This window comes from Heterodontus francisci, chromosome 11 (genome assembly GCF_036365525.1).
Source record: "Heterodontus francisci isolate sHetFra1 chromosome 11, sHetFra1.hap1, whole genome shotgun sequence".
NCBI classification, from domain to species: Eukaryota; Metazoa; Chordata; class Chondrichthyes; order Heterodontiformes; family Heterodontidae; genus Heterodontus; species Heterodontus francisci.
Window position 1 is genome coordinate 51,826,740 of NC_090381.1, and position 15,940 is coordinate 51,842,679.

At 43.6% G+C, this 15,940-nt stretch overlaps 1 protein-coding gene across 6 annotated transcripts in view; it reads right to left on the reverse strand.

The window, feature by feature from the left end:
- dock10 (dedicator of cytokinesis 10) overlaps window positions 1–15,940 on the reverse strand; it is a 382,664-nt gene that overhangs the window by 95,709 nt on the left and 271,015 nt on the right. For all 6 annotated transcript variants that reach the window (XM_068042143.1, XM_068042145.1, XM_068042146.1 and 3 more), the window contains 6 exons: window positions 13,864–13,933; window positions 9,986–10,105; window positions 8,553–8,627; window positions 8,049–8,195; window positions 6,861–6,944; window positions 593–701 (listed from right to left, as the gene is read on the reverse strand). In XM_068042143.1, coding sequence (XP_067898244.1) covers window positions 593–701; window positions 6,861–6,944; window positions 8,049–8,195; window positions 8,553–8,627; window positions 9,986–10,105; window positions 13,864–13,933 — 605 coding nt within the window. The remainder of the gene's footprint in view (window positions 1–592; window positions 702–6,860; window positions 6,945–8,048; window positions 8,196–8,552; window positions 8,628–9,985; window positions 10,106–13,863; window positions 13,934–15,940) is intronic.

Sequence of the window (15,940 nt, forward strand, 5' to 3'; positions counted from 1 at the left end):
TTTTTTTCACTAATTCTCACACTGGTCATTCTTGTGGCCTTCTGAGTGAGGTTGGTGATTTTTGTCAAATTAGGCACAATTATGTACTATGGAATCACACAAATTAGGTACTACATTGAGATGACAATGTTAAAGTTGGACAAAGGTACGTGTGCTGCTGAAGTGAGGGAGTGTTTTTATATATCTGACCAATTATATATCTGATCTGGAAGTGCTTGATACTGATAATAATTTTTACATCATACTCTTAAATCCCAGAGAGTAGTCTTTCATTCTATCTGTTTAGAAATAATTTGAAACCTGCTCCACAGAGCTGAAAGAATACCATTTTAACTCATCTCACCTATTTTCCGACGTGCTGCTGCTAGTCCCAACCAAAAAATTGTGAAAGACATATTGCTCGCAGTTGCCATCCACATAGCAAAGGTACAGCAAAACTTTAACAACTTCAAACTAATCAGTAGGAATTCTTGGGATCCTGGGTACCCAGAAGATTCATGGCCCCTTCTCCCCCCCACTGCCCCCCATCTCTCGTATACAACCTCTCCCCACCCCCAACTCCACAATCATGAAATGAAAAAAGTTAGTTTACCTTCTTTTCCTGATCTATCCTTCAAAAACAGCATCGGCAGGTTGAGGGGAATGAAGTGCTCATGGTTGCAAATTTCCTGAAGAAAGTCAAACTTGTATTCAAACAGAGTCTGAAATTAGAAAGTAATAAACATGATTTTATTTCACAGCCGACATTTCAGTTGAGATTTCCTAATTTTGCATTCACCAGCCCATGATGTTCCACTTATTCACTTTAATGGGCCAACGAGTACTAAAGCCTTTTTCTCTAGAATAGTACACAACTTTTCTCAGCATTCGATATATATATAAAGTTACAAACATATTCAGAGGTGCCAGATCATAATCAGATTTTTCTATATAATACAGCATTTTTTCACTCCATTTTGGTGTTTCCTTGCTTGCACCCAAATGAAAGAGATACATGTTTAAAAAAAAATGATTCCATGAGCTAGATTTTCAAGTTGTTGCTCAGGTGTAAAACCAGCATTGCAGATCAACTTCTCATTATAGATTCTGTATGGTTTTCATTTCCATAAAATTAGGTTTTCTCTATAATAGATGTTGTTGTTTGTTGTTGTTGTAGTAATACAGCGCAGTTAGGGCGTTCTTGAGAAAGTCTGGATGAGGTTAACTAAGAACTCTTTTATTATGTACACATTTCTATTTACACTCTCCTCAAGCCTCTCCAGCTAGCATCCTTCGTGCTGCTACTCTCTTCATCCAAAGCCCATTACCATGTGACTGTTAGATCATCATCATTACAGTGGGAGGGGTTGCTCCCACTGTCTTCAACATTAACCCTTTTAGGTCCTGATACTACAGTGGTCTATCTATTATTCTGGTTTTATGCCCCAGTGATAAATTGAAAATCTACCCTAAATTGCCTGTGTATTGGTAAGCTAATGAGAAAATCCAAGTAAACATCGAAAGTACATAAGACAATTAACTTGCATTTGTACAAAAGCAAAATACAGTGGATGTTGGAAATCTGAAACAACAACAGAAAATGTTGGAAATACTCAGCAGGTCTAGCAGTATGTGTGTAGAGAGGAACAGAGTTCATGTTTCAGGTCAATAACCTTTTGTTAGCTCATCCTTCATCTGGTCATCGACCTAAAACCTTGGGTGGCATTTCAATTCCAGGTCAGGACCCAGACATGGTGTTCATTTCTGGTTCCCAACCCCGCACCGTGTTAGCAACACTTATGCATTATGATTTCAATTAAAAATATCACTTAATTGGTCCAGAGTTGCGCTTGTCCTTTTTTTATTCTTTCTTGCGATGTGGGTATGGCTAGCATTTATTGCCCATCCCTAATTGCGACTGAGAAGGTGGTGGGGAGCCACCTTCTTGAACTGCTGCAGTCCTCTGGGGATGTCGGTACACCCACAGTGCTGTTAGGAAGAGAGTTCCAGGATTTTGACCCAGCAACAGTAAAGGAACAGTGATATAGTTCCAAGTCAGGAGGGTGTGTAACTTGGAGGAGAACTCACAGCTGGTGGTGTTCCCATGCGTTTGCTGCCCTTGTCCTTCTAGGTGGTAGAGATTGTGGGTTTGAAAGGTGCTGTCTAAGGAGACTTGGTGAGTTGCTGCAGTGCATCTTGTAGATGGTACACACTGCTGCCACTGTGCATCGGTGGTGGAGGGAGTGAATATTTAAAGTGGTGGATGGGGTGCGAATCAAGCGAGCTGCTTTGTCCTGGAATGTGTTCAGCTTCTTGAGTGTTGTTGGAGCTGCACTCATCCAGGAAAGTGGAGAGTATTCCATCACATTCCTGACTTGTACCTTGTAGATCAGGGACAAACTTTGGAGAGTCAGTAGGTGAGTTACTCACTGCAGAATTCCCAGCCTCTGACCATGGTCCTTATATGGCTGGTCCAGTTCAGTTTCTGGTCAATGGTAACCCCCAGGATGTTGATAATGGGGGATTCAGTGACAGTAATGCCATTGAACATCAAGGGGAGATGGTTAGATTCTCCCTTGTTGGAGATCATCATTGTTTAGCATTTGTATGACATGAATGTAACTTGCCACTTATCAGCCCAAGCCTGGATGTTGTCCCCACTTCCCCACTTCTGACCTTATGATTGAAGGAAGGTTATTGATGAAGCAGCTGAAGATGGTTGGGCCTAGGACACTACCCTGAGGAACTCCTGCAATGATGTCCTGGGGCTGAGAGAATTGACCTCCAACAACCACAACCATCTTCCTTTGCGCTAGGTATGACTCCAACCAGAGGAGATTTTACCCCCTGATTCCCACTGACTCCAGTTATGCTGGGGCTCCTTGATGCCATACTTGCTGTCAATGGCAGTCACTCGCACCTCACACGGGATCAGAGGTGAGCTGACAAGATGGATACAGAACTGGCTCGGTCATAGAAGACAGAGGGTAGCAGTGGAAGGGTGCTTTTCTGAATGCAGGGCTGTGACTAGTGGTGTTCCGCAGGGATCAGTGTTGGGACCTTTGCTGTTTGTAGTATATATAAATGATTTGGAGGAAAATGTAGCTGGTCTGATTAGTAAGTTTGCAACATCACAAAGATTGGTGGAGTTGCAGATAGTGATGAGGATTGTCAGAGGATACAGCAGGTTATAGAATGGTTGGAGACTTGGGCAGAGAAATGGCAGATGGAGTTTAATCTGGACAAATGTGAGGTAATGCATTTTGGAAGGTCTAATACAGGTGGGAAGTATACAGTAAATGGCAGAACCCTTAGGAGTATTGACAGGCAGGGAGATCTGGGTGTACAGGTCCACAGATCACTGAAAGCGGCAACGCAGGTGGATAAGGTAATCAAGAAGGCATACGGCATGCTTGCCTTCATCCGTCGGGGCATTGAGTATAAAAATTGGCAAGTCATGCTGCAGCTGTACAGGACCTTAGTTAGGCCACACTTGGAATATTGCGTACAATTTGGGTCACCACACTACCAGAAGGATGTGGAGGCTTTGGAGAGGGTACAGAAGAGGTTTACCAGGATGTTGCCTGGTCTGGAGGGTATTAGCTATGAGGAGCGGTTGGATAAATTCGGATTGTTTTCACTGGAACGACGGAGGTGGAGGGGCGACCTGATAGAGGTTTACAAAGTTATGAGTGGCATGGACAGGGTGGATAGTCAGAAGCTTTTTCCCAGGGTGGAAGAGTCAGTTACCAGGGAACATAGGTTTAAGGTGTGAGGGCCAAAGTTTAGAGGGGATGTGCGAGGCAAGTTTTTTTACACAGAGGGTGGTGAATGCCTGGAATTTGCTGCCGGGGGAAGTGGTGGAAGCAGCTACGATAGCGACGTTTAAGAGGCATCTTGACAAATACATGAATAGGATGGGAATAGAGGGATACGGACCCCGGAAGTGCAGAAGATTTTAGTTTAGACAGGCATCATGATCGGCGCAGGCTTGGAGGGCCGAATGGCCTGTTCTTGTACTGTACTGTTCTTTGTTCACCTCTTGAGTTCAGCTCTTTTGTCCATGTTTGAACCAAGGCTGTAATGAGGTCAGGAGCTGAGTGGCCCTGGTGTAACACAAACTGAGCATCACTGAGCAGGTTATTGCTGAGCAAGTGCCGCTTGATAGCACTGTTGATGATACCTTCCATCACTTTACTGATGATTGAGAGTAGACTGATGGGGCGGTAATTGGCTGGGTTGGACCTGTCCTGCTTTCTATGGACAGGGCATACCTGGGCAATTTTCCACATTGCCAAATAGATGCCAGTTTTGTAGCTGTACTGGAACAGCTTGGCTAGGGGTGCAGCAAGTTCTGGAGCACAGGTCTTCAGTACTATTGCCGGAATATTGTCAGGGCCCATAACCTTTGCAGTATCCAGTGCCTGAAGTCATTTCTTGATATCACACTGAGTGAATCAAATTGACTGAAGTATGACATCTGTAATGCTGGGGACTTCAGGAGGAGGATGAGATGGATGATCAACTCAGCCCTTCTGACTGAAGATTGTTGCAAATGCTTCAGCCTTATCTTTAGCACTGATGTGCTGCGCTTATGCAGTTTGGCATGCAAGTAGTCCTGGTTTGTAGCTTCACCAGGTTGACACCTCATTTTGAGGTATGCCTGGTGCTGCTCCTGGCATGCCCTCCTACACTTTTCATTGAACCAGGGTTGGTCCCCTGACTTGATGGTAATGGTAGAGTGGGGGATTTGTCAGGCTATGAGGTTACGGATTGTGGTTGAAGACAATTCTGCTGCTGCTGATGGCCCACAGCGGCTCATGGATGCCCAGTTTTGCATTGCTAGAGCTGTTTGAAATTTATCCCATTGAGCATGGTGGTAGTGTCACACAACACAATGGAGGTTATCCTCAATGTGAAAACGGGACTTCGCCCCATAAGGACTGTGCAGTGGTCACACCTACCAATACTGTCATGGACAGATTCATCTGCAACAGGTGGATTGGTGAGGATGAGAAAAAGTAGACTTTTCCCTCTTGTTGGTTCCCTCACCATCTGCCACAGTCTAGCAGCTATGTCCTTTAATACTCAGCCAGCTCGGTCAGTAGCGGTGCTACTGAGCCACTCTTGGTGATGGACATTGAAGTCCCCCATCCAGAGTACATTCTGTGCTCTTGCCACCCTCAGTGTTTCTTCACGTGGTGTTCAACATGGAGGTGTACTGATTCATAAGCCGAGGGGAGGGCAGTCATCGAATCATAGTGTTATACAGCACAGAAACAGGCTCTTTGGCCCATCAAGTCTGTGCCGGCCATGAAGCACCTATCTATTCAAATCCCATTTTCCAGCACTTGGCCCATAGCCTTGTCTGCTGTGGCATTTCAAGTGCTCATCTAAATACTTCTTAAATGTTGTGAGGGTTACTGCCTCTTACTACCCCTTCAGGGTTCCAGATTCCAACCACCATCTGGGTGAAATTTTTTTCCTCAAATCCACTCTAAACCTCCTGCCCCTTACCTTAAATCTATGCCCCCTGGTTATTGACCCCTCCGTTAAGGGAAACAGTTTCTTACTATCTATCCTATCAATGCCCCTCATAATTTTGTATACTTCAGTCAGGTCCCCCTTCAGCCTTCTCTGCTCTAAGGAGAACATCCCTAGCCTATCCAGTCTCTCTTCATCGCTGAAATGCTCCAGCCCAGGCAACATCCTGGTGAATCTCCTCTGCATCCTCTCCAGTGCAATCACATCCTTCCTAGAGTGTGGTGACCAGAACTGTACACAGTACTCCAGCTGTAGCCTAACTCGCGTTTTACACAGCTCCATCATAACCTCCCTGCTCTTACATTCTCTTCCTCGGCTAATAAAGGCAAGTATCCCATATGCCTTCCTAAACATCTTATCTACCTGTGCTGCTGCCTTCGGTGATCTATGGACAAGTGCACCATGGTCCCTCTGACAATCTGTACTTCCTGGGGTCCTACCACCCATTGTATATTCCTTTGCCTTGTTAGTCCTCCCAAAATGCATCACCTAAAGTCGGTGATAATCAGGAGGTTTCCTTGCCCAAGTTTGACCTGCTGCCATGAGACTTCATGGGGGTCTGGAGTCAATGTTGAGGACTCGCAGGGCAACTCCCTCCCAACTGTATAACACTCTGCCACCATCTCTGCTGTGTCTGTTCTGCTGGTGGGACAGGACATACCCAGGGACGGTGATGGTAGTGTCTGGGACATTGTAAGGTATGATTCCATGAGTATGACTATGTCAGTCTTTTGCTTGACTAGTCAGTGGGACAGCTCTCCCAATTTTGGCACAAATCCCCAGATGTTAGTAAGGAGGACTTTGCATGGTCGACAGGGCTGGGAATGCCATTGTCGTTTCTGGTGCCTAGGTCAATGCCGGGTGATCCATCCGGTTTCATTCCTTTTAAGCTTTTCTCTCGTGGTTTGGTACAACTGAATGGCTTGCTCAGTCATTTCAGAGGGCAGTTAAGAGTCAACCACATTACTGTGGATCTGGAGTCACATAAAGGCCAGATCAGGTGAGGACAGCAGATTTCCTTCCCTAAATGAGTTTTTACGACAATTGACAATGGGTTCATAGTGACCATTACTGAGACTAGCTTAATTTAAATTCCACTGACTGCCATGGTGGGATTTGAAACCATGTGCCCAGAGCATTAGCCTGGGCCTCTGGATTGCTGGTCCAGTGACATTACCGTTGCACCACTGCCTCTCCTAATTAGCAGTGGTGGGCATGGGAAGGAGGCGGGACACAGAAAGCAGTGGGCCCATTATAATTACATATTATGGAATTATGCTAGAGATTATTGTTAAGTTTTGCTTGATTTTCTACTGTTTAACGTTTGTGAAAATTACCTTATGCTCTCCAGCATTGAAGATATTCATGTAACTGCCAATCAATTTTAATATAAATCCTCTGTCCATAAAGGTAAAACATCGCTGTAAAAACCAAAAGCACAACATTGTGTTAATGCTTCAAATGCCAATAAAGCAAGAGTTTTGCAGTATCTTTAAAACTTTTAAACTGGATTTTGAGTAGACTTTACATCCTTATTTGGCTATTTGCGAAACTTATCATTCAAGTTTTATATCACTGACTAATAACGTGTTCTCAAAACATGAAATGTGGGACAAGAAAGAAATTAGAAACAAAAAACAGAAAATAGTGGAAACACTTAGCAGATCAGGCAGAATCTGCAGAGATAACAAACACGTCAATGTTTTGGGTGTGTGGATCCTTTGTTAAACTGTGGATGTTGGACATGAACGCTTGCCTGAGGATTGGAGTTCAGCAATATAACACATCTGCTCATAGACGGGTGAAATGTAGACCAGTCAAACTAAACGTAGCAGAGGGTAAGCCTCCAAAGGCCATATTATAGATAAATTAATTCTCACTTAAAAAGGCATGCGTTAACTAAGGACATCCAGCATGAATTTTTTAAAAGCCAATTGTCTGACAAATTTGAGTAACTTGAGAATTGATAAAGAAATGTAATCAATCATGTGTACATGGATTTTCAAATTGTGTCGCATAGGAGGTTTGTTGATAAAATTAAACCACTTGGTATAAAAGGGAAAGTGGTAGCATGGAGAAGAAGTTGGCTAAAAGGGTGCAAAACAGACTACTGATCAATGAATGAGCTACCTGTTGCTGCTACCCAGCTTGATGGAAATTATGGTAGAGGCCCAATACTGGGTGCATCTTGGGCCTTACCATTCAGCCACATGGATTTTTCCCTGCATCCCATATGTGCACTGAAATAGGCAGCCTGAATTAAGGCCAAAATGCCCTGCCAGAAACAATGGTGGAATACCTTTCAAAAAGGAAATGGATAATGGCTTGAAAAGAAAAATTAAAATGGGTATGAGACTAGGAGAAGGAACCAAGACTTTCATTTTGCAAAAGTCTACAATTCTAAAAAGGGAAAGCATTTCTCCTGCTCCCACCCACCATCTACTCTTCCCCTTGCATTCCAAACACATGGAATACAGGTCAGAATTTGGCCTGGCGATGCATTTTCAGACTGAGAAAAAATGTACCTTCACAAACTTGGCAAGGTAATGGTTTGCTTCCTTGGTTTCCTCTTCTGCTTCTTTGAATTTTCTGTAAATTAGGTCTCCCAAAGTTTCCACCAGCATTTCCATTGCACTATGATAGGACGATGGAAACCTCTCAGTACGCTGTAGCTATGCATTTTAGAGAAAAACAATGAATTGCAATATAATGATTTCTCATATCATCTAGACATAAAATCTACTAAGACTTCATATTTAGTAAGTTTTAAATATTTGAAGTTACATTAAATTATTTCTCCTGATTAATGGTTAAATTTACAGAGGTTTGAACTTCTCTGCTAGCTATATTGGAGCTTATCCTTGGGCCAAGGAAAACAATGTTGGAATGGGAAAGTTTGTGACATCAGAGTTAGGTCTCATGAGTAGTTTTACAATATTTTTTGTGCAATTTATTCAAATGTGACATGGTACTTTTAAATATTCTTTTGCAACTGATGGCTTCCGTGCTTTTCCCCCACATAGTCCTACCTGCAGCTTTTTGTCATCATCAACCAAATACTGCACCATTGACTTTGTAATAATTTCAAAGAAGAACCATGAATGCTGTAAAACAATAGTTAGATCATTAGAAATCTGAATAACAGCCAGAACTATAAAAACAAACAATCTGTGAGATGGCAAAATTTCAGGGTGGAAGCAAGAAACTTGGCAAGACGCTAACTTAACTTCTATCATCAGCAGTTCCTTACACTATCTGACTGAGTACATGACTTTGGAAACAAATAACAAAGAAGAAAAATTCACATATTTTATTGCCAAGGAAGCAGGGAATCCATAACTGCAATAATATTAAATTTGATTAACAGTACTTATGGCCTGATCATAAGTCTGTTGACTTTCAAGTGACTATTTTTGCTTGATAACGAGCAACAATGAAGCACAGCATTAAAGCTGTGAGGAGCTGTTGAGGCCATCGTTGGAAAGGAGATGTACATAATTTAGCTGAAATGAAACTGGATTAATCACCCCCTTTACTGTCAGTTAATTCTGCTCCTCTCATACTGACAAACATCAGTGACTCCTCCAAACCAATACAATAAAGGCATAGCACTCACTTTGAACAAAACTATTAAAACTATTGAAAGAGAACAGATCCCACAAAGGGATGCTTAAGTTAATGGCAAAATTTTGAGCTGTTTGATTTAATTTTAATGGGCTGGGGCAGTGAAACTGTTATTTGCAGAAAAAATATATGCATGCTGTAAGAAGAATGCTCAACTCTTTATTTGAAGGATTATACTAAATTAAGGAATAAGATAGTTTTGGGCCATTAAGTTTGTTCGCTTCACAACTGATGCAATGTATTCAATCACTCAATTTTCTGTAGTAATGAAAATTAGAGAAAACTTGCAGAAAGTAACACCTTATGAAAATTTCTCCCAAACTCTGAAATGTAATAAAGCAACATGTCCAACTTCACAATCCATACTATTTTAATCTTGCCAGTTGCATCCTGAGGATGAGTAATCAGCAGCAACAGAAACAGCTATATTCTACAGATCATCTCATTTCCTAACAAACTTCAATTCCATTCCTAAAGAGGCATTTATCCAACTCCCCTTTGAAGGAGTTCTTCTATTTATTAATAATTGATTTTGTTGAATGTTTATTCTACATATCCACAGCTCTCCGAAGAAAAAATCCTTTAATTGTTAAATTTGCTTCAAGCAAATTTAATGTTATACGTTTGCCCTCGATGTAATTGTATTCAAATACTCGCACGATGCATCTAATACTTTATTAATATCTGATAACCACCTTGTGCTAAATGGGCTTGAATCTTAGATGCTAGTCAACCTACTATTAACGCTATTGTTCTGTGGCTTATATTTGAATATATTGAAATTATGTTGACTCAAATACATTGACAGGAAAATTATTTGTCAAAGTTCAAGACTTACCTTTAGCAAACGTTTAACATCTGTGGCATCAGGAGATGTCAGAACTTTGGTTATGCCTTTTAAGAGCTCTTCATGAATGGTTTGCTGCTTCAGTTCAGAAACTTCAGCCTTGAAAACAAACTGCATAAAACATAGATTGTAGAATGAAAATCAGAGCACCTCCAGTTAACAAAGGAGGTTATCTCTTGCCCCACCCCCACCTCACTTGCTTATAACCTGTGACTTTTCTAATATTTGTCAGTTCCGAAGAAGGGTCACTGACCTGAAACGTTAACTCTGCTTCTTTGTTCACAGATGCTGCCAGACCTGCTGAGTGGTTCCAGCATTTCTTGTTTTTATTTCAGGTTTCCAGCATCCGCAGTATTTTGCTTTTATTTTAGTAACCCAGAGACCCAGGGTATTTCTCTGGGGACATGGGTTTGAATCCCACCACAGCAGAAGGTGGCATTTGAATTTAATTAATAAATCTGGAATTAAAAACTAGCCTAATGATGGCCATGAAACCATTGTCGATTGTTGTAAAAACCCATAAGGTTCACTAATGTCCTTTCAGAAGGAAATCTGCTGTCGTTACCTGGTCTGGCCTACATGTGGCTCCAGACCCACAGCAATGTGGTTAACTCTTACATGCCCTCTGAAATGGCCTAGCAAGCCATTCAGTTGTACCTAACCGCTACGAAGTCAATAAAAAGGAATGAAACCAGACGGACCATCCGGCATCGACCTATGCACCGGAAACGACAACAGTAAACCCAGCCCTGTCGACCCTGCAAAGTCCTCCTTACTAACATCTGGGGGCTTGTGCCGAAGTTGGGAGAGCTGTCCCACAGACTAGTCAAGCAACAGTCTGACATAGTCATACTCACGGAATCATACCTTACAGACAATGTCCCAGACACTGCCATCACCATCCCTGGGTATGTCCTGTCCCACCAGCAGGACAGACCCAGCAGAGGTGGTGGCACAATGGTATACAGTAGGGAGGAAGTTGCCCTAGGAGTCCTCAACATTGACTCCGGACCCCATGAAGTCTCAAGGCATCAGGTCAAATATGGGCAAGGTAACCTCCTACTGATTACCACCTACCGCTGTCCCTCAGCTGATGACTCAGTACTCCTCCATGTTGAACACCACTTGGAGGAAGCACTGAGGGTGGTAAGGGCACAAAATGTACTCTGGGTGGGGGACTTCAATGTCCATCACCAAGAGTGGTTCGGTAGCACCAATACTGACCGAGCTGGCCAAGTCCTAAAGGACATAGCTGCTAGACTGGGTCTGCGGCAGTTGGTGGGGGAACCAACACGAGGGAAAAACATACTTGACCTCGTCCTCACCAATCTTCCTGCTGCAGATGCTTCTGTCCATGACTGTATTGGTAGGAGTGACCACCGCACAGTCCTTGTGGAGACGAAGACCCGCCTTCACATTGAGGATACCGTCCATCGTGTTGTGTGGCATTATCACTGTGCTAAATGGGACAGATTTTGAACAGATCTAGAAATGCAAAACTGGGCATCCATGAGGCGCTGTGGGTCATCAGCAGCAGCAGAATTGTACTCAACCACAATCTGTAACCTCATGGCCCGGCATATCCCCCACTCTACCATTACCATCAAGCCAGGAGACCAACCCTGGTTCAATGAAGAGTGCAGGAGGGCATGCCAGGTGCAGCACCAGGCATTCCTCAAAATGAGGTGTCAACCTGGTGAAGCTACAAGACAGGACTATCTGCGTGCCAAACTGCGTAAGCATCATGTGATAGACAGAGCTAAGCGATCCCATAACCAACGGCTCAGATCTAAGCTGTGCAGTCCTGCCACATCCAGCCGTGAATGATGGTGGACAATTAAACAACTAACTGGAGGAGGTGGCTCCACAAACATCCCCATCCTCAACGATGGGGGAGCCCAGCACATCAGTGTGAAAGATAAGGCTGAAGCATTTGCAACAATCTTCAGCCAGAAGTTGATGATCCATCTCGGCCTCCTCCTGAAATCCCCAGCATCACAGATGCCAGACTTCAGCGAATTCGATTCACTCCGCATGATATCAAGAAACGACTGAAGGCACTGGATACTGCAAAAGCTATGGGCCCTGACAATATTCCGGCAATAGTACTGAAGACCTGTGCTCCAGAACTTGCCGCGCCACTAGCCAAGCTGTTCCAGTACAGCTACAACACTGGCATCTACCCTGCAATGTGGAAAATTGCCAAGGTATGGCCTGTACACAAAAAGCAGGACAAGTCCAACCCAACCAATTACCGCCCCATCAGCCTACTCTCAATTATCAGTAAAGTGATGGAAGGTGTCATCAACAGTGCCATCAAGCGGCACTTGCTTAGCAATAACCTGCTCAGTGACGATCAGTTTGGGTTCCGCCAGAGCCACTCAGCTCCTGACCTCATTACAGCCTTGGTTCAAACATGGACAAAAGAGCTGAACTCAAGAGGTGAGCTGAGAGTGATTGCCCTTGACATCACGGCAGCATTTGACCGAGTATGGCATCAAGGAGCCCCAGCAAAACTGAGGTCAATGGGAATCAGGGGGAAAACCCTCTGCTGGCTGAGTCATACCTAGCGCAAAGGAAGATGGTTGTGGTTGTTGGAGGTCAATCATCTGAGCTCCAGGACATCACTACAGGAGTTCCTCAGGGTAGTGTCCTAGTCCAACCATCTTCAGCTGCTTCATCAATGACCTTCCTTCAATCATAAGGTCAGAAGTGGGGATGGTCACTGATGATTGCGCAATGTTCAGCACCATTCGTGACTCCTCAGATTCTGAAGCAGTCCGTGTAGAAATGCAGCAAGACCTGGACAATATCCAGGCTTGGGCTGATAAGTGGCAAGTAACATTCGAGCCACACAAGTGCCAGACAATGACCATCTCCAACAAGAGAGAATCTAACCATCTCCCCTTGACATTCAACGGCATTACCATCGCTGAATCCCCCACTATCAACATCCTAGGGGCTACCATTGACCAGAAACTGAACTGGAGTAGCCATATAAATTCCGTGGCTACAAGAGCCGGTCAGAGGCTAGGAATCCTCAGGCAAGTAACTCACCTCCTGACTCCCCAAAGCCTGTCCACCATCTACAAGGCACAAGTCAGGAGTGTGATGGAATACTCCCTACTTGCCTGGATGGGTGCAGCTCCAACAACACTCAAGAAGCTCGACACCATCCAGGACAAAGCAGCCCGCTTGATTGGCATCCCATCTACAAACATTCACTCCCTCCACCACCGACGCACAGTGGCAGCAGTGTGTACCATCTACAAGATGCACTGCAGTAATGCACCAAGGCTCCTTAGACAGCACCTTCCAAACCCGTGACTTTTACCAACTAGAAGGACAAGGGCAGCAAATACATGGGAACACCACCATCCTGCAAGTTCCCCTCCAAGTCACACACCGTCCTGACTTGGAACTATATCGCCGTTCCTTCACTGTGGCTGGGTCAACATCCTGGAACTCCCTTCCTAACAGCACTGTGGGTATACCTACCCCAAATGAACTGCAGCGGTTCAAGAAGGCAACTCACCACCACCTTCTCAAGGGCAATTAGGGATGGGCAATAAATGCTGGCCTGGCTAGTGACGCCCACATCCCATGAATGAATAAAATAAAAACTTTTCCCCCATCTGTAGCCATTTATCTTTCAGTAGCCAGAGTCACGTTTAATGGCTGCTCAAGTAATTTTCAGACTCCCCTTCCAGTGAGTTCCCAATGCCAGGCCCTAAACAGGGCTCAGAGAATCACTATGTTTTTAACATAAGTTTAATGAGGTCACAGAGATCTATTCTTGTGTGCACTTTCTGAATAAGGAAATACCACATTAATTACATGCAAATGCTGTGTTAAGCCTTTAATTTTACCTTAATGTATGAGCGGAGGTAAATGTCTAATTGTTCTTCACGACACTTGGCAACAATGTCAACAATGGCCCTTAGAAACAGAAAAGAGGTATTTTAATGCATCGAAAGATATTGCATGTCTCGCTTTAAGGCCTTTGTGACCATATCTTTATGACTGGTACAAATGCCTATTTTAATTTTGCATCTCTCACTAATAAAATAAACAGAGCTGGGAATCAATTGGTCCAAACAATCAATGTGTTAAGAGGCACTGGGAGTTTCATTCGGTGTCAGGCCATAGCAATTAAAGATAAAATCCCCAAGTTTGGCTTTCATTTCAGTGATAATTCAAAGCTAAATTCTAATCTGAGCTTTGGTTTGCATGAAATAAAAGTTCAGAACATGAACAATCCAAAGTTTGATAATATATACTACATTTTAAGCCCAAGTGACCACTTCAACCTCAATGATCATTTTTGTTTTTAAAAAAGGTCAGTTGCTCCAGATGATAAATCTATATTAGTGTTTATTAAAACTGACCTCTTACAGATTAAGTTTGGTTTCAAACATGGTATTTTTCCACAGGAAGTCAAAGATCTACTTAGCAATCAACCATATGCACTCAGTGCCGTCTTTCAGAGAATTGCAGTTGGTGGATGAGTTCTTAAAGATCCTAATTTTATCACAACTTGAAATTCTGTACAATATAGCATGGTCCTTAATAATGATGACATTTCAAATATGCTCATAAAACTATCAGACTTGCAAGGGATTCAGACCTGACACCAATTGGTTGCGATAAATCTATTTTATAGTCACATAACAGAGATTAACACATTACAATGTTTAGGGAGTAATTTACAGTGCCAAACAGATCATATATCACCTTTGGATACTGGACAGAGTAGCGTGCATTGTCTTGTTCTTTAGCTAGGTGAATATTAGGCTCCTGCCAGAATTACATCCACCCACACAAGCTAGATGTCTGCTCCTTGTCTTCTAACTCTGTATCTGACAGTAAAAATCCCTAGTCTTTTATGCTCCAAAATGCTGGTCATCTGACTCAATAGGCAGGATTGTTGAGCCCCACCGAGGTTGGGAATAGAGGCAGATGGGCCTGAAAATACTGGCATGGGCGGAGTGCTGGTTTCCTGAACCTGTTCCTGGCATCAGCCATTTTCGCCAAGACAGGTTTGGGGCTGGCAAGGCTGCCTGCCGCCCACAAGGCAGGCAACCAATTAGGTTGACTAAGAGCCTTGTTAAAAGTAAGTTAAGGAGGCCGACTTGGATTTTCCAATCGGCCTCCAGTCTCCTGATGCATTGGGGGGCAGATCAACTATCTAGGGACGGGCACCCTGCCTGCCTGAGTGGGAGTGCAGCCAAAGGCCACCCACTAGAAGGATTCTCCCTGCTTCTGCTGCCACCACCCTGCCGCCTCCCCCCTCCCCCCAACCCCCATCCTCAACACTGGTGGCCTTGCTGATTACTCTATTTTTTAATTAAATTTTTAAAAAAGTGGCTGAGGGCATCTTTCTGTTCAAGTGCCCTCTCAGTTATTTACCACTCATTGCAGCTGGGTGCTCCTCTGAAGTTGGAAGGACTCTGATTAGCCCTCCAGCTTCGAGAGTCCGCTGCTGCCCTTAATTGGACAGGGAATCTGTGTCCATACAAATTAAGGGGGCACCAGAGTTAAAATCCCAATGAGTGACTGTTTTCACTCCCACCTCTGAGGACGGGCTCGGGACCCAGAAACAAACCTGGCTCCTGTTTCCCACCCCCAAAGCAAAAATTCAGCCCAGTAAGTTCAAACTCTGCTTTCCTGCGTCCCCACCAAGTTTATACACCCTGAGATAATTGTACATTGCCATTTCTTGCCCCTTGCAGAGGTATTCTCACTGATCTGGACCAATGGTCTTCAGTTGTTATATTTATCAGTCAATGAATGGTTCATTGACTGTTTCCAGACAATAGTAATTGCTGATGTGACTCAGAAGTTTCAGTTATTCATTAATGACATGTACTTCCCTTAGAACAACATCCTGGTCTGTTCAAAGATGTAGCTTACATTTTAGAATTATTAACTTACTGCATTGCCAAA